A 21616-nucleotide genomic window follows, 5' to 3' on the forward strand; every position below is an offset into this window, starting at 1 on the left:
CAGCAAGCAGGTGAATTCTGTACATTAATAAGAATAGACATCTGACTATTTTACAGGATAGACAATATAGACATATTTAAAATTAAAGGAATTTGAAATGTACATTGTGCCTTGGTTTAGTGTCTGGAAGAGTCCTGTCTCAGTCAATTATAGATGATGTGAGAGGGCGGGTGTGTGTGTTTAGGGCCCGGATGGCTTGGGGATAGAAGCTCCTCTTGAGTCTCTCTGTCCTTGCCCGGATGATGCAGAACCTTCTACCAGATTGCAGAAGTTGGAACAGTTTGTTGCCAGGATGGGACGGGTCCTTCAGTATCTGCGCTGCTCTAGTCCGGCATCTCCTGGTGTAGGTGTCCTGAAGCGGGGGGAGAGCAATCCTGCAGCAGCATTCTGCTGTACGGATCACTCTCTGGAGAGCTTTTTGGTTCTTCACACAGCTGTTCCCAAACCACGATGTCATGTTCTGTGTGAGGATGCTCTCCACAGCGCCTGTATAGAAAATCCTGAGGATCTTTGGAGAGACCCTGAACTTCCTCAGTTGTCGTAGGTGATACAGGCGCTGCCTAGCCTTTTTGGTCTGGACCTGAATGTGGGCAGCCCATGTCAGGTCTGAGGAGATGTGGACACCAAGATACTTGAAGGACTGCACCCTCTCCACTGGAGCTCCATTGATGATAATGGGCTTGTAGTCTCTGTGCTGACCCCTTCTGAAGTCCACCACCAGCTCCTTGGTCTTGCTGACGTTCAGCTGGAGGTGGTTGTCCTGGCACCACGATGCCAGATTCTTCACTTCATCCATGTAGGCCGTCTCATCGTTGTTGGAGATGGCACCCAACACCACTGTGTCGTCAGCAAACTTCACAATGGTGTTGGAGCCATGGGTGGCCACACAGTCTGAAGTGTAGAGGGAGTAGAGCAGTGGCGAGAGGACACATCCCTGAGGTGCTCCTGTGTTGATGGTGATGCTGTTGGAGAAGCACCTGCCCACCCTCACCACCTGAGTTCTGCCAGTGAGGAAGTCCAACACCCATGCACACAGACGGCTGTTAAGTCCCAGATCCCTCAGCTTTGTGAACAGTCTGCAGGGCACTATTGTGTTAAACGCTGAACTGTAATCAACAAACAGCATTTGCACATAGTTACCCTGTTTCTTGTCCACATGGCTGAGAGTGGTGTGTAGGACGTGGGCGATGGCATCCTCTGTGGATCTGTTGGATCTGTAGGCGAACTGCAGCGGATCTGTGGTGTCTGGGATGGAGGAGGAGATGATGTTCTTCAGCAGCCTCTCAAACACCTTCATTACTACCGAGGGCAGTGCAACTGGCCGGTAATCGTTCAGGGATGAGGGTTTGCTGTTCTTGGGCACAGGGATGATGGTGGATCTTTTGAAGCATGTGGGGACCACAGACTTCACCAGGGACACGTTGAAGATGTAAGTGAACACACCTGCTAGCTGGTCAGCACAGCAGCGCAGCAGACGGCCGGTGATGCCGTCTGGCCCCGCCGCTTTCCTTGTGTTCACTCTCCTCAGTGCCGCTCGGACGTCATGCTCGGCGATGCTGGTCACCGGTCTCTCGCTGATGACGTCACTGTCCTCGGTAGTCAGGCGGTAGATAGCATTAGCCGCCTGGCTAACCTCGAAACGGGCGTAGAACTGATTCAGCTCGTTGGTGAATGCAGAGTCGGCGTTGATTGGCGCAGTGTCCCTGGCTTTGTAGTCCGTAATGGTGCGTAGTCCGTGCCACATACTCCGTGTGTCGCCCTGGTGGAAGTGGGACTCCACACGTTCCCATTACCGGCGTTTGGCATCTATCACCGCGCGCCGCACGCCGTATGAGGCCGCTTTGTAGGCGCTCATATCGCCAGTGGCGAGACCCGCGTTGTAGGAGGCGGTCCTGGCGTTTACTGCAACGCCAGGACCAAAGGGTTGGAGAGGATGTGTGCAAAGGGTGGAGAGGATGATAATGTTACAGCTGGCTCAACAAATTCCAGGGGTCCAGAAGCATCTGAGGCCTCCAGTTCGGCCTCTGGGGAAGCCCTGGGGAGAACCTCCGTCTCCATGTGGCCAGACTGGGCCAAAAAGTCATCTGGGTCTGCATGCTCTGAGCTCCCTAGCTCCAAGCTCACAGTCTCAGAGTGAACATTCTCTGAGTGTTTGGAGGTAAAGCAAACAGTGTCTGACCCCACCGACTCTGAGCTAACTACTTCAGGGCTGACTATGCAAAATTCTGCCCCAGAATTAGGACTCAGGCCACATTCATGTGTCGGTGGTCCAAAAATCTCCACTGGGGTTTCAGTTACACCTTTCACAGTTTCTCCATTGTTAATTGCCGTAGCGGCTATAGTCTCTATTTCCATGTTCACAGGGAGGGAATTTACAACCCTGGCAGAGTCCATTTTACTCACTGTGGCGTCCAGAGCCGCTGGTCCTGAATCTTCAACAAGCACAGGAGCGAGTGTAGATATGGCTGAACGCTGCTTGCGAGGACGCCTTCTCCTCCGTGAAGGCGGGGCCGTGTGTATGGAAACCGTCCTCTGCTGTTCATCTGTGTTTTGATTTTCAATGACAGGATTTATTGAAACAATTGAGTCTGGTTTACCCACTGCAGTAATGAGCAGGCTGACTGGGCCAAAACCGCAGGAGTGGGTGGAGGCGTAATGGGGTGATGATGGCGAGGGCGACATCTCTTCTGTAATGGAGGGTCAAACAGTTGTGCAGCAAGCATCGACGGGAAAGCCCACCGCCGATGCGTGAAAAACCAGGCGGCTAGAGCTTCTACAAGGGCAGCCGAATTTTCCTTGCCCGGGCCACCCAAGCCAAATAATTCAAAACTAGAGCTATCCCTTAAACTAGTGACCAATAACGTAAGTTTGTTAATGTCCAAAAAGTTTGCGGTGAAGGTAGTGGATGAGAGGTAATTGTCCAAAAACACTACCTGTATGTGTCTCTTGGGTGGATCTACAGCCTGGATTACGCTCTGGCAGTAATCCCATAGCTACGCGAGCGATCCCTCCTTCGTGACAGCTCTTGAGTTTGCTGGGTCCATGGTGGTTGGTGGGATCATTCTGTCAGGGATTGCCAAGACAAACCGTGGGGATGTGGGAAATGAGGACCCAAAACGCAGGATTCTGCGATGCAAACAGTGCACTTTATTTACAGTGAAAGCTGTAAACACAATACATCCCCATTGCTCCCTAGACTCCCGTGTGTGTGCTCCCCTCTGACGTCTGTGCTTGTGCTCCCCGCTGTCGTGTTTCCGCACACCCCGAGCATGCTGCCTTTCTGGTCCACTCTTCCGCCTGCAGGAAAACCACAGAAACAGCCGTCAGCACTGATCCCCGCGGGCATACACGAACTGCACTGTCATACGCTGACACACACTAACTTGGGATAACAACGCAATGATCCCACGCCGGTGGGAGCTCCAACACTCTCCTAAAGCTCCCCCGATGAGCCCTGATCAGCAACAGGTGTGTGGCAGGAACTTCAGGTGTGGCCAGTCCTCCCGCAGGGCCACACCCATTAGGCCTGCAGGTGGCTGTCCTCCATCCTCCAGCCACACCCGCAGACACACACATATACACACCCACACCCTGCCTATACATATAATGAGTGGAACACAGAATAACACAGCATTGTGCAGAAAAACACCCACATCACCAAATCATAACAATAATAATAATATAATAACAATAACAACAACAAACCACACTGCTCACGGACCCCCCGAGTCATCCAGAGCCGGGTCCGTGACACATCCGCTAACATGGAGGAGGCGGGGTTTATAACCTATACTTTTTGGGGAGCTGTCACATCATCATCATCCATGTTTTCTACAGTCATTGCACCCACCGCCTATTAGCAGGTAGCTTTTCAGCTGCTAATAGGACATCTACTTAGCGTTTAGCTACATTTAAGTTTTGGATACCGGGAAAAACACTGTGCAGTTTATTTTATTAGTCGGATTAAATGAGGATTATTGCCTTTGGTGTTACTCTGGGCTGTAACTTTTGATTGTGCTCTCTGTAATTTAGTTTCTCAGTCCTTACTTCCTACTTTGCTGCATGTCTATGCAATATAAATTCACACTAAATGCTCTACATTATACAATCTAATGCACTATGTTTGAAATGCGTTAATATATAATTATAGTCAAATTGGCCATAACTAAATATAGTTTGTAATGTTACCATTGTAGGCTATTTATTAATGACTGCAATGCTTTTGCTGTTATTTAAATTCTACAAAGTGTACATTGGTATTATAATTGTATTTGTGCATTTATTTGTTTTATTAATTTTATTTATAGCTAAGTCTCATTTTGTTTTTAATTTTCTCTAGGTGTGACTGTTGCCCCAACTGCACAGCTGGCAGACAGAAGAAAATCACAAGAGTTGGAGATCTATAAGATGAGGCTAGAGTGGCAAAAGCATAAAATTGATGAGCTCACCAAAGAAAGGGACTATCTAAAGGAGCAATTAGCAACATGTAATTCCACTCTTAAAAACATTACATAGCTTTTCACATATTTCCTCTGGTTGAATACTTACATAAGCATTCTGATGAGTAATTTTGTCTGTGTTGTCTTTTTAACTGTTTTACTAGCTCTCTCAAAAGAAGGATTCCAGTGAGGTATTGAGCATGCCTTCACTGTCCTCTGATGGGTCTTTTGATGTGAGTTCTGACTCCTCCGTGAGTACAACTTCATCAGATGAAGACAGTAAGAAGAGGAAGAAGAAGGGCAGAGCAAAAGAGCACAAGAAGTCAAAGAAACATGACCAAAAACCTAGAACAAGAGGTAAAGTGATTAACTCAACAGTTTGATTCTGCATGCTGTATGTTACTGTGACACACTAATGTGTGATCCCATCAGAAGTTGTACTTGTTAAAAATGAGAGTCCTGGAGTCTGAGCTGCTCTGATCATGGTCCTCTTTATGTAAGGTACAATAACAGATACACATCTATCTCCTCCTCCTCCTCTGTCTCTAAAAGAGCAGCAGTGTAGGTGGACTGTCCTGCTGGCACTCTGTCCTTCTACAGAGTCTCCTCTGACACTCTGATCCACCTCCACACCTTCAACACTGCATTCACTGACCCTCTTTATCCTGGATTTTACATCAGTTGTGTTTCTTCAGTGTGTCTTTGCTAAGTTTGCTAAGTCTCATTATATTAAAGAAATACTGTCAACATTAGTTGCCATGGTGATCTAACAAGTAAAAAGAAAATATTAACCTCAACATACCTCACTAACCCATTAATCTTATGCTGTATTTCACCCTTCAGCACAGGTGTTCTACAGGGTGTGTCATTTATATGGATACACCATAATAAAATGGGAATGGTTTGTGATATTAAAGTCCTGTTTGTGGCACATTAGTATATGTGAGGGGGCAAACTCCTCAAGATGGGTGGTGACCATGGTGGCCATTTAGAAGTCGGCCATCTTGGATACAACTTTTGTTTTTTCAATAGGAAGAGGGCCATGTGACACATCAAACTTATTGGTAATGTCACAAGAAAAACAATGGTGTGCTTGGTTTCAACGTAACTTTATTCTTTCATGAGCCTCTGTCAGTGCGCCCCAGGGTGGCTGTGGCTACATGTAGCTTGCCATAACCAGTGTGTGAATGTGTGTGTGAATGGGTGGATGACTGGATGTGTAAAGTGCTTTGGGGTCCTTAGGGACTAGTAAAGCGCTATACAAATACAGGCCATTTACCATTTATTTACAAGTTTCTGACCATTTATAAAATGTGTTCAATGTGCTGCCCATTGTGTTGGATTGTCAATGCAACCCTCTTCTCCCACTCTTCACACACTGATAGCAACACCGCAGGAGAAATGCCAGCACAGGCATCCAGTATCCATAGTTTCAGGTGCTGCACATCTCGTATCTTCACACCATAGACAATTGCCTTCAGATGACCCCAAAGATAAAAGTCTAAGGGGGTCAGATCGGGAGACTTTGGGGGCCATTCAACTGGCCCACGACGACCAATCCACTTTCCAGGAAACTGTTCATCTAGGAATGCTCGGACCTGGCACCCATAATGTGGTGGTGCACCATCTTGCTGGAAAAACTCAGGGAACGTGCCAGCTTCAGTGCATAAAGAGGGAAACACATCATCATGTAGCAATTTCAAATATCCAGTGGCCTTGAGGTTTCCATTGATGAAGAATGGACCCACTATTGTTGTACCCCATATACCACACCAATCCATCACTTTTGTTGTTCTAACAGTCTTGGAGGGATCCATCCAATGTGGGTTAGTGTCAGACCAATAGCGGTGGTTTTGTTTGTTAACTTCACCATTCACATAAAAGTTTGCCTCATCACTGAACAAAATCTTCTGCGTGAACTGAGGGTCCTGTTCCAATTTTTGTTTTGCCCATTCTGCAAATTCTGTGCGCCGATCTGGGTCATCCTCGTTGAGATGCTGCAGTAGCTGGAGTTTGTAAGGGTGCCATTTGTGAGTAGCTAATATCCGCCGAAGGGATGTTTGACTAATGCCACTCTCCAGTGACATGCGGCGAGTGCTACGCTGTGGGCTCTTGCTGAATGAAGCCACTGATGTTCCTTCATTAGTGACAGTTTTCTTGCGTCCACATTTTGGCAAATCCAACACTGAACCAGTTTCACGAAACTTAGCAAGTAGTTTGCTAACTGTAGAATGGGAGATGGGTGGTCTCGTAGGGTGTCTTGCATTGAAATCTGCTGCAATGACCCAGTTACTGCGTTCACCAGATATCAACACAATTTCGATCTGCTCATTACGTGTTAACCTCTTCGACATGTCAATGGCTGTAAACAAAGAGAAACTTGTAAATAACTCCTGAAAGAATAAAGTTACGTTGAAACCAAGCACACCATTGTTTTTCTTGTGACATTACCAATAAGTTTGATGTGTCACATGGCCCTCTTCCTATTGAAAAAACAAAAGTTGTATCCAAGATGGCCGACTTCTAAATGGCCACCATGGTCACCAACCATCTTGAGGAGTTTGCCCCCTCACATATACTAATGGACTTTAATATCACCAACCAGTCCCATTTTATTACGGTGTATCCATATAAATGGCCCACCCTGTACAAAGCTTAGCAATACTCCAAATCCAAAGACAGGGCATTTTAAGCATGTGACTATTATCATCTGGAATGGTTTACCAAACCATGCAACATTAGTGTTTGTGAATGTTATCAATTTGGGGGAAATAGCTAAAAACTTTCATGCGGTGTATTTATTAAATATGAGTGTGTTTAAAGTCAGTCAGTAAATGTAGCAGGAATGCAGCAGCAGGGCCAGTTTTTTAGTTTCATTCTTCAGTGTCCACATAAAAAAAACCTGAGCCTGACTACAAGGCACATTACGGCGAGACTCTCCTGTTTTAAGAACAAAGAAAATCTCTCTCAGGGTCGCTGGAGCCAATCCCAGCTGTCATAGGGCGAGAGGCGGGGTACACCCTGGACAGGTTGCCAGTCTGTCGCAGGGCTAACACACAAGACAGACAACCGTTCACACTCACACATTCACACCTAGGGGCAATTTAGATTATCCAATTAACCTATCCCCACAAGCTGCATATCTTTGGACGGTGGGAGGAAGCCGGAGTACCCGGAGGGAACCCACACAGACACGGGGGAAACATGCAAACTCCACACAGAAAGACCCCGGCCTGATGGTGGAATTGAACTCAGGACCTTCTTGCTGTGCAGCAACAGTGCTAACCACCGTGCCACCGTGCTGCCTCTCTCCACCATGTGATTGAAAATAATTTTAACAAACATCTTCTTTAATTGTAAATGTGTCTGATTCGAAGTTGATGGTTGGTCTCTCTGTTCTTGTAAAACTACACTCTAAGATTCATTACTGGCTTTCCTTACATATTTAGACACTTTCATTTATTTCCTATGATGTTGAATTGATTTGGTGGATAACAGTAATGTTCCCATGTTACTCTCAACTTTGGTATTCTTGTAAATATTCCTACATACCTGTAATTGGAAGAGATGAAGTGTGTTACATTTGGACTTTTTTCCAAGTCAATTAAACTTGAAAACAAAACAGAATTACAGTCTAAAAATCATCTATATTTACAGTGTTTTCTGCTTCTTTGTGTTTCCTGTGGGTTTTAACATTTTTTTATTTTTTTTTATTGATTGGTTGATTTGTGGAAAATAAACCAAGATTTACCGAAATCTTGAGTGGTGTATCCTGCTTCCTGCACATCAGTGATTAAGGGCACAGCTCAGCCAAAAACAACTCAAACTAAACTACCTTCAGTAACAAAACAGTGATTTCAAGATTTTAAATGGACTGATTTTGCAAAACTTCCCCCAAAAATGCCTCTTTGGGTGTTTCCTTATTATAACGTTTAGCCTCCCTCCCTTGCCAGAACTCGGTGTTACAGATGATGGTCTCCGGGGGAAGCTCCATGTGACGGTAATGAAGACAGTTTTGTTTTTCTCATTAACAGTTCTGTAGTTCATGTTAAGGGAGTCAGAGCTGGACCTGTGAATGTGGGCTGAAGGCGACTGACATTTACATCCACTTCAGTGTGTGTTTAGTTTTCACCAATGTGTGAGGAGTCCATTGTTGTTTGTTGTCACTGCCTTTAAGCTTCGATCTAAAGACCTGAGAATTTCTACTCTCTTGAAATTCTTCTGTTTTATTTGAATAGTTCCTTTTTTCTACTCTACAACTTTTCACAGTTTTCATATTTTCTCTGTTTTATAATTGTTCTTGTTTTTTTATGCTTCTGTTCTGTTTTCTTACCTTCTTAATTTTTTTCTGAATGTTTGTCCCTTTCCTGTTATTATCCTGTGTTACCTGTCTTTTAGTTATTTCATGTTTTACTGAAAACCTTTGTTTTACTGCTTTCTTTTGTGTCTGCTCTGTCTGATTGTCTTCACCTGCGCTTCATTATCCTATTGATTGATTTGCTGCATGTTTGATTACTCCTGCTTATTTTTTAATGTATCGGGACTGTTCTTTGCTCACTTATTCAATTCTGGATCTATTTTGTGCTGTTTGTCAGTGTAGGTATACCTGTACTTGAAAAGATGCTTAGTTGCTGGGTAATAAGAGAGTTAAGGGAATCTCACGGGCTACTTTTTGTACAATGTTATGTTACAGCTGGATTTGAAAATGAAAATGAAGTTTAAGGTTTGTCCTAAAACACTATTGTAACTTTAGAAGTTATAAAACAATACATGGTGTTACATAACTTTTAAAGCTGTTGATCTATTTCAGATCACCAGCTCAGATCAGAAAAAAATAGACTAAGTTGCGTAACATTTGTAAAAGCACAAAGTTGCACAACCACAGACCGTCACAGTAACTTTCAGTTATTGCAAGAACAGAGTTATCTGATTATGAAACTCTAGAGCTCCCCATCCTACCCTTTTCTCACTCAGTGTGTGTGTGTGTGTGTGTGTGTGTGTGTGTGTGTGTGTGTGTGTGTGTGTGTGTGTGTGTGTGTGTGTGTGTGTGTGTGTGTGTGTGTACAATCCAAGAATCAGAGCAGCAGAAGTGTTACTCAGTCATTGTTGCTGCAGATCCACTTACTGATGACTTTACTTTACTTTACTTTACTTTACTTTACTTTACTTTACTTTATTGATTATATAGAGCACTCTTCACAGGATAAAAAACACAAAGTGCTTCACAATAATATAAAACAGATAAACATAATACGGTACAATCAAACATACAGCGCAAATCTAATTAAAAGCTAGTCTAAATAAGTGAGTCTTAAGATGATGTTTAAAAGAATAAATACAATCCAGGCAGCGTAGAGATGGAGGGAGAGAATTCCACAACCTGAGGGCCACCGCTCTAAAAGATCTATCACCTCTGGTTTTAAAACATGTTCAGGGAACTACCAACAGCCTTTGATTAGATGATCTCAGGCTGCGAGAGGGAGTGTGAGGTTCTAAAAGATCAGAAATATAGGCAGGAGCGTCATGATTCAAAGCTTTAAAAGTCAGGACTAAGATTTTAAAATGAATTCTAAAATGTACTGGAAGCCAGTGTAATGAGCGTAACACTGGTGTAATGTGCTCTCTTTTTCGTGTCTTAGTTAAAAGCCTTGCAGCAGCATTCTGGACTAACTGGAGACGGTCAAGATTTCTTTTGCTCAAACAAAGAAAAAGACTTTTACAATAATCTAAGTGAGAAGAAATAAAAGCATGGGTAATCATTTCTAACTCTGATTTAGACAAAAAAAAGTTCACAGTTTGGAAATATTTCATAGCTGAAAAATACAGTTACTAATTAATCTAGAGTGTTGCTCTAGAGACATGGCAGAATCAAAAACAACATGAGATACCTGAGGCTCGGGTGAACAGATGATCCAAGAGAACCAAGATGCTTTTTGATTATAGCTATCTGGCTTTCAGGGGCAATAATTAATGTTTCTAACTTCTTAGAGTTCAACTGCAAGTAGTTTTCTCCAAGATACTGTTTAATGGAAGCTAAACATTTTATGAAAAAAGGACATTTTATGGACTTCCATCGGCTTAAAAGAACAGTAGAGCTGAATATCATCAGCATAAAAGTGATAAGACAAATTAGGGAACTGCCTAATTATAAGTCCTAGGAGTAACATGTACAGGAGAAAAAGAATTGGTCCCAGAACTGAACCCTGTGGGACCCTTCATGTCAGGTCCTTAGAGTGTGACATAAACTGATTTGCAAAGACACTAAAAGATCTGTTGGAAAGGTATGACTGAAACCACTCCAGCGCAAGACCGGACACACTGACAGTGACTATGTCCCGGAGCCTGTTAATCAGGATGGTATGGTCAACAGTGTCAAAGGCAAATGTTAAGTCCAGCAAAACCATGACTGTGGATGCTCCGGGGTCAGCCGACATCATAATGTCACTAGAGACCTTAATTAATGCGGTTTCTGTTGAGTGACACTTACGGAAACCAGACTGAAATTTGTCATAAATGTCACGTTTTTCTAAAAAAGCAGTAAGTTGATCAGCAACTGCTTTGTCCAGAATTTTTGACAGTAATGGGAGTTTAGAGATAGGCCTATAATTCTTAAGCTGTGTTGGATCTGAATGGATGACTGAATCAGTCAGCCTGTTGTAGAAACACAGAGCAAAAGGTAGATGGAGGACAGGTTGAGCTTTGTAAATGATCATTTGTTATCTCCTGCAGATATAGTTTCAATATGCAGGCCTCTTACTCGAAATAAATACTGTTGGCTCTCCTCCAAGAGGAAGTAATTTTAACAGTTTGTGCCAATACTTGGAGCGGTTGTTGCAACATGTGGTGCATTTGTTACACAGCCAAACTGGGTTTGACCAACCAAAAGTGGATATTTTTAACCTCTGTCTAAAATTATCCAAACCATTTTAAGATAATTAATTATAATACTTAAAATTAATATATTTTAAATATAATCATACTTTGATTATCTAAGTTGAAATCAGATGTTGACATATTTCTAAAATATTAAATTTGACTTCTTTTCTTGGTGTGCATAGTATTTTGATGATACTATTGTGTTTATTACTCTGGTATGACATGTATTTATGCAGTAATTCTGCATGACATAGGTATTTATTTCATAATGTTGGTCATTATTCTTCACATGAAATAAAATAATAACCTTGTTATGAAATCTGCCAGATAAAAACAACTGGAGATAAAAATCAAATGACATGTTATGTCATATAAGGCAAAATGCAGACACAGTGTGTGAAAAACTACATCCTATGCTTCAACTTATAGAAAAACGTTAAGCAGTAATAACTTAAAGTAAATATTTTATGTATTTTCTGCCAATTCTTCTTTACAGTGTTTATTCAGTTTATTGATGTTTGTGGACACTTGTTTGTGCACAGCTCTCTTCTCGGTCAGGTTGAGAATTGGACTTTGACTTTGATTCAGTGACTACAAGGTGGCCAAAACAAGCACACACCATCACCCCTCCACCACTGTGAGTGATAGTTGGTATTAGCTTTTTGTGCTGATATGCTGTGTGTAGGCTTTTTCAAATATGTAACTATGCCAAAACATCTCCAGTACTTAATGTGCTTCATGTTTTCTCTCTTTTTTTTATAGATTAAGAATGGAGAAACCTACTGAATATAAACAGATGGACAATTCAACTCAAGAGGCTTCACCAACAGGTAGGATATCAATAGTTTGTCTGAGGAGTTGTCATTAACACGGAAACATGTATACACTGATCGATGAGAGCTCTTGTTGTTTTCAAAGAGAACTTGCTGGAAGGGCCACCTCACAATTTCTACCAATGAATCTTTTAAACTCCTTTAAGTCAGATACGCTTCAGGTTGTTAACCAGCAGTAATACTTCAGAGAGGAAAAGGGTTCTTGGATCTGATGAGACACTGTTTCTGTGTGTCGATGTTTTTTAATTCATTTAAAATGAATTTACGGCATAAAAACAAGAGATCTGAATACTTTCTTAATTGACTCACAGATTCCCAGTGAATTAAAGAAATGTTTTGGAAGGTCAACAATTGACTACAAGTTGTCAAATAATCTTATAATGTTGTTTTGTCATTCAGATGGTCCTCTAAAGTGTGAGTCAGAACTCAAATCTAAACTAAAGAGGGAGCTCCGGTGTGCGTTTGAGGCGAGCACCAAAGGAGAAAGCCCAACCATTCTGAATCTGATATACACAGATCTGTACATCATAGAGGGAGGGACTGCAGAGGTCACTGATGAACATGAGCTCAGACAGATTGAAATGGCATCCAGGAAATCAGACATGCTAGAAAAAACAGTCAGACAAGACAAGATCTTTAAAGGCTCACCTGGAAGAGAAGAACCAATCAGAACAGTGCTGACAAAGGGAGTGGCTGGCATTGGGAAAACAGTCTTAACACAAAAATACACTCTTGACTGGGCTGAAGACAAAGCCAACCAGGACATCCAGTTCATATTTCTGTTCACTTTCAGAGAGCTGAATCTTTTGAAAGAGAAAACTTTCAGCTTGGTGGAACTTGTTCATCACTTCTTTACTGAAACCAAAGAATCAGGAATCTGCAGCTTTGAAGACTTCCAGGTTGTGTTCATCTTTGATGGTCTGGATGAGTGTCGACTTCCTCTGGACTTCAACAACACCAAGATCCTGACTGACCCTAGAGAGGCCACCTCAGTTCATTTGCTGCTGATAAACCTAGTTAAGGGCCATTTACTTCCCTCTGCCCATGTCTGGATAACCACACGACCTGCAGCAGCCAATCAGATCCCTGCTCAGTTTGTTGACATAGTGACAGAGATCAGGGGGTTCAATGACCGACAGAAGGATGAATATTTCTGGAAGAGATTCAGAGATGAGGAGCAGGCCAGTATTATAATTTCCCACATCTTGTTATCAGAAAACCTCCACATCATGTGCCGCATCCCAGTTTTCTGCTGGATCACTGCTACAGTTCTGGATTCTCTTACAATAAATAATGAGAGCAGTGATCTGCCTAAAAGCCTCACAGAGCTGTACATCCACTTCATGATGGTGCAAGTCCAATTGAAGAAGGTCAAGGATGAAGGATCGGAGACAGATCCACCCTGGAGTCCAGACAGCAGGAAGATGGTTGAGGCTCTGGGAAAACTGGCTTTTGATCAGCTACAGAAAAGAAATCTGATCTTCTATGAATCAGACCTGACAGAGTGTGGCATCGATATCAGTGCAGCCTCAGTGTACTCAGGAGTGTTCACACACATCTTTAAAGAGGAGAGAGGACTGTACCAGGACAAGGTGTTCTGCTTTGTCCATCTGAGTGTTCAGGAGTTTCTGGCTGCTCTTCATGTCCATCTGACCTTCATCAACTCCGGAGTAAATCTGCTGGAAGAAAAGAAATCTTGGTCATTTAAACTGTTTAGAATTAAACACAAGCAAAAAGTCTTCTACCAGAGTGCTGTAGACAAGGCCTTACAGAGTCCAAATGGACACCTGGACTTGTTTCTTCGTTTCCTCCTGGGTCTTTCACTTCAGACAAATCAGACTCTCCTACGAGGCCTGCTGACACAGACAGGAAGTAGCTCACAGACCAATCAGGAAACAGTTCAGTACATCAAGAAGAAGCTCAATGAGAACCTGTCCACAGAGAAAAGCCTCAACCTGTTTCACTGTTTGAATGAACTGAATGATTGTTCTCTAGTGGTTGAGATCCAGCAGTCCCTGAGTTCAGGAAGTCTCTCTACAGATGAACTGTCTCCTGCTCAGTGGTCAGCTCTGGTCTTCATCTTACTGTCATCAGAAAATTATCTGGATGTTTTTGACCTGAAGAAATACTCTGCTTCAGAGGAAGCTCTTCTGAGGCTGCTGCCTGTGGTCAAAGCCTCCAAAAAAGTCATGTAAGTGAGTGTGTGTTCATACCTTAAGTTTTAAAATAAATTTGAGTCAGTGATTTATTTTTTTCACTGGTGCATCACTGGTGTTGGCATCACTTTCTATCTTTGGCACAATTTGTATTCAGAAGTTAAATAATTAAAGTTAATTTGTTAACTGTTCTACGACAGTAAACCGTAACACTGCAGAGGTTAGGTTTCAGCATTTATTTGATACTATTGTGATAAACACACACACACACACACACACACACACACACACACACACACACACACACAGCGAGAGAGAGAGAGAGAGAGAGAGAGAGAGAGAGAGAGAGAGAGAGAAAATAGAAAACTGTTTTGAGAGTTTAGGTGCAGTTAGGCAACGTTCACTTCTTTGATGTAAGCTGGAGCTTCCAGAGGAAGCAAGAACCAAAGAAACATTCCATCTCCATACAGAAGTGCCCCACCCATGGCTGAACATCCTTTGCAGCTGCCATCAAACTGAATCATACTCCTTTGGTCATTCCATGTGAGATCTGAGTAACATCTCACTCAATGATTCATGACTGCCTCCAGCATCGCTGTTTCACTTTTTCCTCTATTTCTTCTTATCTGACAGGTTTTCTATTTTGTGAGAACTATAAATTTCACCGCCATGCTATATTTTTCTCAAGTCCATTCATCCCCTCCTTCCCTGTTTATGCTGCAGTTACAGTTGAATATCCTTTGAGTGTATAGGCTGTAGTCTCCCTGGAAAAATTACTTACACATTATCTCTCTTATTTGCCATGTCGTCTGCTATCATCCTTCCTCCACTCATCTTCTTTCAGTCCTGCCCCATGTGCTTCCTGCACATGCTGATTGTTATACTAATTTTTAAGTTACCAAACATTTAAAACACAGCAAACTTTCAGCACAACATTTTCATTCAGCTCACACAATGATTGCTAAACATTGCTCCTACCGTCACTTCTGCAAAAGCTCCTAAATGAATCACTAAATGAATAGGTGCATTGTTGCTTGTCTGAGCTACTTCAGTGTACGATTACCTCCATACATCATACATACTAAAATTTGGAAAGTCACAAATGGCACTACAGACCTGTCTAGTTGGATACTGGTCAACCTAGTACAATTAAATCTACCAGTTCCGCATTGGTTTTCATTCGTTTTTGCTAAGAAAATTTGAAGTCTTTCACATTTGTCCTCAGTATTTATTGTTTTGTTTTTCCATTTAATTGTGCAGATTCAACATTAAAGGTGATTTAATTAGATTTTTTTTTTCAGACTGAATGACTGTCAGCTCTCAGAGAAAAGCTGTGAAGCTCTGTCTTTAGTTTTCAGCTCCCAGTCCAACAGTGTGAGAGAGCTGGACCTGAGCAACAATGACCTGAAGGATTCAGGAGTGAAGCTGCTGTCTGTTGGAGTGAAAAATCCACGCTGTAAACTAGAAACTCTCAGGTCAGGCTTTAGACTTTTTCACCCACAACAATTTAAAAGCTGAGTTTTATCAGTGGATAAACTGCAAACTCATTTAGAACTCCATTATAAAAAAATCTTTGCCAAAATAAATATGTAGGTTCATCTGCTGTGGTGACCACTTGAGAGAGCAGCCAAAAGAAGCATATTAAGATATGATTTGTTAAAGGTATCTAAACCTGAAGGTTCCTTAGTATAACACTTTAGGACAAATTATTGTTAGTTACTTTCAGTCCAAAGTACCACATAGATTTTATTTGTACAATGCCTGTATATCTCTTGTTTGAAACTGCATTTCTAAAGGTCTGCTTCAAAGTATGTAGTTTGAAATTGGACAGCTGGCCCAGAGACACTGGCATGTTAAAGAGAATTCCTTCTCCCCACCATCACCAAGAGCTTTTCTCTGGGGCTCATCCAGTTGCTGGAGTTAACTTTCTAATATTGTTAGGCCTTACTTGAGAACTGTTGTCATCTATGAGGATTGTCATGTTCTAAATCAAGCTAAATTGAATTGGAGATTGAAAGGATGTATGACATTGTATGTGAAAAACAAACGCAAACCAATGAAAGCAAATCTTGAGTGAAGTATTCACAGATAGATTGTTGTTTTGTGTCTATAGTCTGTCGGGCTGCCTGATCACAGAGCAAGGCTGTACTTATCTGGCCTCAGCTCTGAGCTCCAATCCCTCCCGTTTGAAAGAGCTGAACCTAAGCTACAATCATCCAGGTGACTCTGGCACGAGGATGCTTTCAGCATTACAGAATGATCCACAGTGGAGGCTGGAAGCTCTCAGGTATGGGGAAGAATGTCTAATAGAGCAGAAAGTGCTTCACTTATTTCCTGTTTCATGCGTGTGTGTGTTATGACTATTCATTGAAACTTGTCAAGTTTAGCAATAACAACAAATGTCAATGTGAGTTTGATTTATATTTCACACTTAAATGAATTTTAAATTAAGGTGCTTGCCATAGAATTAAAAAAAAAACTATGACCTTTTAAACTGTAGTTTAGATACACACACGTATTAATTGTAAGCCTGTGAGATTAAAAAGGGTTTTGAGATATTTGTAATAGACCTCAAGCCATTGGGCAGCTCGTTCCGATGGACAACATGTGGGGGACCAAATCAGTCACCAGTGGGGAGAGTTGTCACCTCCTATGGGCAAAATCTTGTGGACTCTTTGCTTCTCAACCTATTGGTGAAATACCCAGGACATTAACTGGTGAGACACATAGCTGATGGTTTTCAGCTCACTTTGGCCTGGGTTCAAGCTTGGTTAATTGATCCTCCTCGTGAATGGAGGTAACCATAATTGACTCCCGATCTGTGTTTGCTGGGGCACCAAGATATGGAAGCATAGGGTTGTCCAGATTGCAAGAGCCCTCTGCAGCCAGGGAGTCCAACAGAAGTTCATTCTCCTGGATGAACCTTCCAGTCTTACTGTTTTCTTGCTAAGTCAGTCCAGAAATCCTCTACTGTGAGCTAACAGGGACTAGTATGCATATTAGAACAATGTAATGTCCTTGTGTGTATGAACATACATTCTTCATACACACACTAAATGCATGTTCAGCATGCACATAGACTGTGCTTGTCTGACCCTCCTCTTCCTTTCAGGGTGGAGCCTGCTGGAGTCCAATGGTTGAGACCAGGTCTGAGGAAGTGTAAGTGTGTTTTTTAATATGATTAATGAACACAAAAAACACTGAAACATTTTCATCAGTCATTCATTTCTCTGATGTTAGTAGTTATCCAAGTGTCAATCAATGAACAGATGATGGATCAATAACTGCAGCTGGATTGTGTTTGTTCTCTCCATCAGATTCCTGTCAACTCACAATTGACACAAACACAGTACACACAAACCTCAAACTGTCTGACAACAACAGGAAGGTGGCACATGTGGAGGAGGTTCAATCATATCCTGATCATCCAGACAGATTTTACTTCTATCATCAGCTGCTCTGTAGAAATGATCTGACTGGTCGTTGTTACTGGGAGGTCAAGTGTAGAGGAACCGTTAATGTAGCAGTGATTTACAAAGCTGGAAGGATACAAGATGATTTTGAATATGTTTTTGGAGTTAATGACCAGTCCTGGAGTCTGCTCTTCTCTGATGATGCTCCTCGTTCTGTATGTCACAGTAAAAAAGAAATGTCCATCTCCTCCTCCTCCGTCTCTAACACTGTAGCAGTGTATGTGGACTGTCCTGCTGGCACTCTGTCCTTCTACAGAGTCTCCTCTGACACTCTGATCCACCTCCACACCTTCAACACCACATTCACTGAACCTCTTTATCCTGGATTTACACTCTGGTCTCCTGGTTCCTCAGTCAGTCTTTGTGAAGTTTAGCACACCTGGATATTCATCTGATTGGTGTAGTATATCAATCAGAAACATGTTTTCAGACACATGGATAAATTAAGTTTTAAACAATGACTCTTTGTCAACTTCTTTGTCTTTAGTCCTTTTAAGATGGAAGCTGGGATTATTTCATGAAGCAGATTTTGTTTTGTCCTTTTTTCACTCAAACCTTCACAGTGAATATTATTATGTAGCGTTTTTTATGAATCTGAGTCAAGAACCAGCTCCTCTGCATCTTAGACAAGCCTGAGCTCATTCATTGTTGTTGTTGTTGTCGTTGTTGTTTGCTATTTCTTTTTTTAAAAAAATTCATTTTCAACTTCTCCACATATTATTACTGTTATTGAAGCAGGACAGGAATTAAGGGAGATTTTCACAATAAGAGGACATTTTGGGTTTTGTTTTTATTTTCTCCCAAATAATGACAACCAGCCTGTGTGGATGTTCCATGACTAAATAAACGGACATTCAACAATTCTATCTGAATTGAAGATATTCATCACTCATGATCACTCATGTCTCTGCCATTCTATGAAAATTACTGCTTTTAAAAATAATCTAATGAAAGAAACAATAACTTCTAATATTAATCAGATAAATGTGAAAAGGTCTGATGTAACTAACATCTCATTTAACTCTTTATTGATGATCATTTCTTGCACTCTGTTAGTGGGAAGATGAATTACATGAAGTCAGTTTAATGAACGCAGATGACAGAACTGTTTTTCATTCTACTTTTTGTAATTGTACTGATACTGATACTAACAGTGATTCCTTGAAGTCACAATATTATCCTGCTAAAGTCTGTATTAGTAGATATTAAACATTTCTGGGAGTTAAATTAAATTGTTATCAGCTACCTAAATATGTAAAGAAGTGAAGTAGTTTATAAAGAAAAGCGTCTGGAGTTCTTTAAGTTACTTGAAGACGTTTCACCTCTCATTCGAGAAGCTTCTTCAGTTCTAAGGTCAAATGGTGGAGAGTCCCAGATTTAAACCTAGTGGGAGTATCCCCCCACAGAGGGACAAAAGGACCCCCTGATGATCCTCTAATCGCCTGAGCCAAGGTGTGAAACTGGGTGTGGGTCCCAATCAGCCAGAGTTTCGGGTGAGTTCATTGTGAAACCTGGCCCCACCTTATCATGCGAATTCCTGAGGTCAGATGGCCCAGGATGTGAGTGGGCGTTAAGGCGTCTGGGGAGGGATCTCAAAACTGGATTATAGATGGCAGAGAGTTGGTGTCGTAAACCACCACCTCTGTTTAAAGATGGTCGCTCACAGTGGCCATAGATGGCTTCTTTCACTCCTCTTTCAACCCATCTGTCCTCTCTGTCCAAAATGTGAACATTGGCATCCTCGAAAGAGTGTCCTTTATCCTTAAGATGCAGATGGACTGCTGAGTCTTGTCCTGTGGAGGTGGCTCTTCTGTGTTGTGCCATGCGCTTGTGAAGTGGCTGTTTGGTCTCTCCAATGTAGAGGTCTGGGCATTCCTCGCTGCACTGTACAGCATACACCACATTGTTAAGTTTGAGTTTTGGCGTTTTGTCTTTCGGGTGAACCAGTTTTTGTCTGACCGTGTTGCTGGGTCTGAAATGCAGCGGGATGTCATGCTTGGAGAAAACTCTCCTGAGTTTTTCTGATACACCGGCTACATAGGGGATGACTATGTTGTTGTTGTTGTTGCATTTGACCTTAGAACTGAAGAAGCTTCTCGGATGAGAGGTGAAACGTCTTCAAGTAACTTAAAGAAGTCCAGACGCTTTTCTTTGCAAGCTCCTTTGACTACGATGACCTGGATGACTGAGAACCTTCACAGACATATGAAGTAGTTTATGTTTGGAGCTGTGTGTTTCACTGTGTACATTGTGTTTCATTGTGTAATTACTTAAAGTTAAAGGTTGATTTTTAGTTTTTGACTTTAATAAAGACATGTTTAATTCTAGCCCTGCCTCTACCCTTTGTGCCTGTTAAGTTTCTTTGCTACAAACACACAAACACACAGAAACCATTGAAATTGAGTGGAAAAATTGTCTGACAGGTATATAAATGATGAAAATCAGTCAGCATGAGCCTGGCAGGAAGCTGGATGATGGACTGATATGAGGTGGAGAGACAGTGGTATGACATTATATTTATGTCAAGACTCACATGCTTGAAGAAAAATGTAATGGGTACAGATATTCATTGGCACTTATGTAATAACATTTTTCGTGCTCGTTTTACCCTCATGGACTCTGTTTTTAACAGTTTGGTCAGAAACATAAACAGCCTGCTGGAGGTCATTTTGAAGGATCTCAGAGTGTAACTTCTGTTCCTCTTTGCACAAAGGTCCAAGTACCAATCCTGCAGCTGGGTAAATGCCCTTCTACCACCCTGTCAGCTCTCCTAGTGTGTCCGGTATGTCCTATAGGCATCGTACAGGCATTTACACTAGGACAGCCTTAAGAGTGAATCCATCGCACTGGCTGAATAACTGGATAGTTGGTAAAGTACGTCAGTGGGTCATCCCCCTCATCTCCAGATTCTGATTCCAGTACAGAGGGCATGTGAGTGGGCTTCGGATGTTGCTCATTTAGAACTTTACAGAAAGCATTTCCTTCCTTTTAAAAGTTTCACTTCACGTTCCTGAACTTGGTGTCCCAGATGATTTTCTTCATGTGAAGCTCTGTGTTAAGGTAACGGAAGCCTGTAATGTTTTCCTTGCTAACATTATAGGTTTGAGAATCTTTTTGAAAGTGAAAATAATCAGATATTATCAAAATTATCAGATATCAGATAGGTTAACCTTAAAAATGTGTCTGTGTGTGTGTGTGTGTGTGTGTGTGTGTGTGTGTGTGTGTGTGTGTGTGTGTGTGTGTGTGTGTGTGTGTGTGTGTGTGTGTGTATTAGCAGTACTGAGTCCAGTTCTTAATGTAGCCTTCAGTATCTAATGTTGAAATTGCAGTGTGCATGGACATGTTGTGTTAAAATCACAAAAAAATCTGTGTATGAATTTTTGAATAGTTCAGGCTTGTAAATCATATGATACAAATTTGTGACCTCTATGAGGATTATTTCCCTCTATAGTTAATGTGCATCATCAAGCTATGTTCGGTGTATGTTTCCTTTTGATGAAATATCTCTGGAAACAAAAATTAAAGGTTCACAAAACAAACTAAAACAACAGGTTGCTTTTCTTTTGTTAGTTGAGTTTTAGTGAGTGAAAAGTCATTTTTCTTATTAAGAAGAGAATCTGAGGCAGAGATCTGAGGTCATGTGTTTGTTTGTTTCTGTTTTTAACTGAACATTAATTGAATAAAACTTCCAGTCACAGTGAATCTGTGTGTCAGTGAAAGCATCGCGTGTGCTTCATGGCGCCATCTAGTGGACTGATAGTAGAAGTAGAGCAGCTGATGGCAGCTTCCTCTGCCTCACACTGCTGTCTGACTGCATTCAGCTGACACTGCTGGTTTTC

At 41.8% G+C, this 21616-nt stretch overlaps 2 protein-coding genes across 2 annotated transcripts; both read left to right on the top strand.

Annotated features, from left to right (window-relative positions):
* Positions 1–4589: 4589 nt before the first annotated feature.
* LOC113015722 (E3 ubiquitin-protein ligase RBBP6-like) lies at positions 4590–11946 on the top strand. The gene is made up of 3 exons (XM_026157907.1): positions 4590–4796; positions 8393–8439; positions 11858–11946. Exons 1-3 carry the CDS (start codon positions 4640–4642, stop codon positions 11876–11878), a joined length of 225 nt encoding a protein of 74 aa, XP_026013692.1. The 5' UTR covers positions 4590–4639; the 3' UTR covers positions 11879–11946.
* A 22-nt stretch (positions 11947–11968) lies between these two features.
* Positions 11969–20467, top strand: LOC113015917 (NLR family CARD domain-containing protein 3-like). Its single transcript, XM_026158288.1, has 7 exons — positions 11969–11992; positions 12078–12145; positions 12548–14339; positions 15606–15779; positions 16418–16591; positions 17417–17440; positions 20410–20467. The coding sequence occupies exons 1-7, from the start codon at positions 11988–11990 to the stop codon at positions 20465–20467; spliced, it is 2295 nt and encodes a 764-aa protein (XP_026014073.1). The 5' UTR covers positions 11969–11987.
* The last annotated feature ends 1149 nt before the right edge of the window (positions 20468–21616 follow it).

Source organism: Astatotilapia calliptera, chromosome 23 (assembly GCF_900246225.1).
Source record: "Astatotilapia calliptera chromosome 23, fAstCal1.2, whole genome shotgun sequence".
NCBI lineage: Eukaryota > Metazoa > Chordata > Actinopteri > Cichliformes > Cichlidae > Astatotilapia > Astatotilapia calliptera.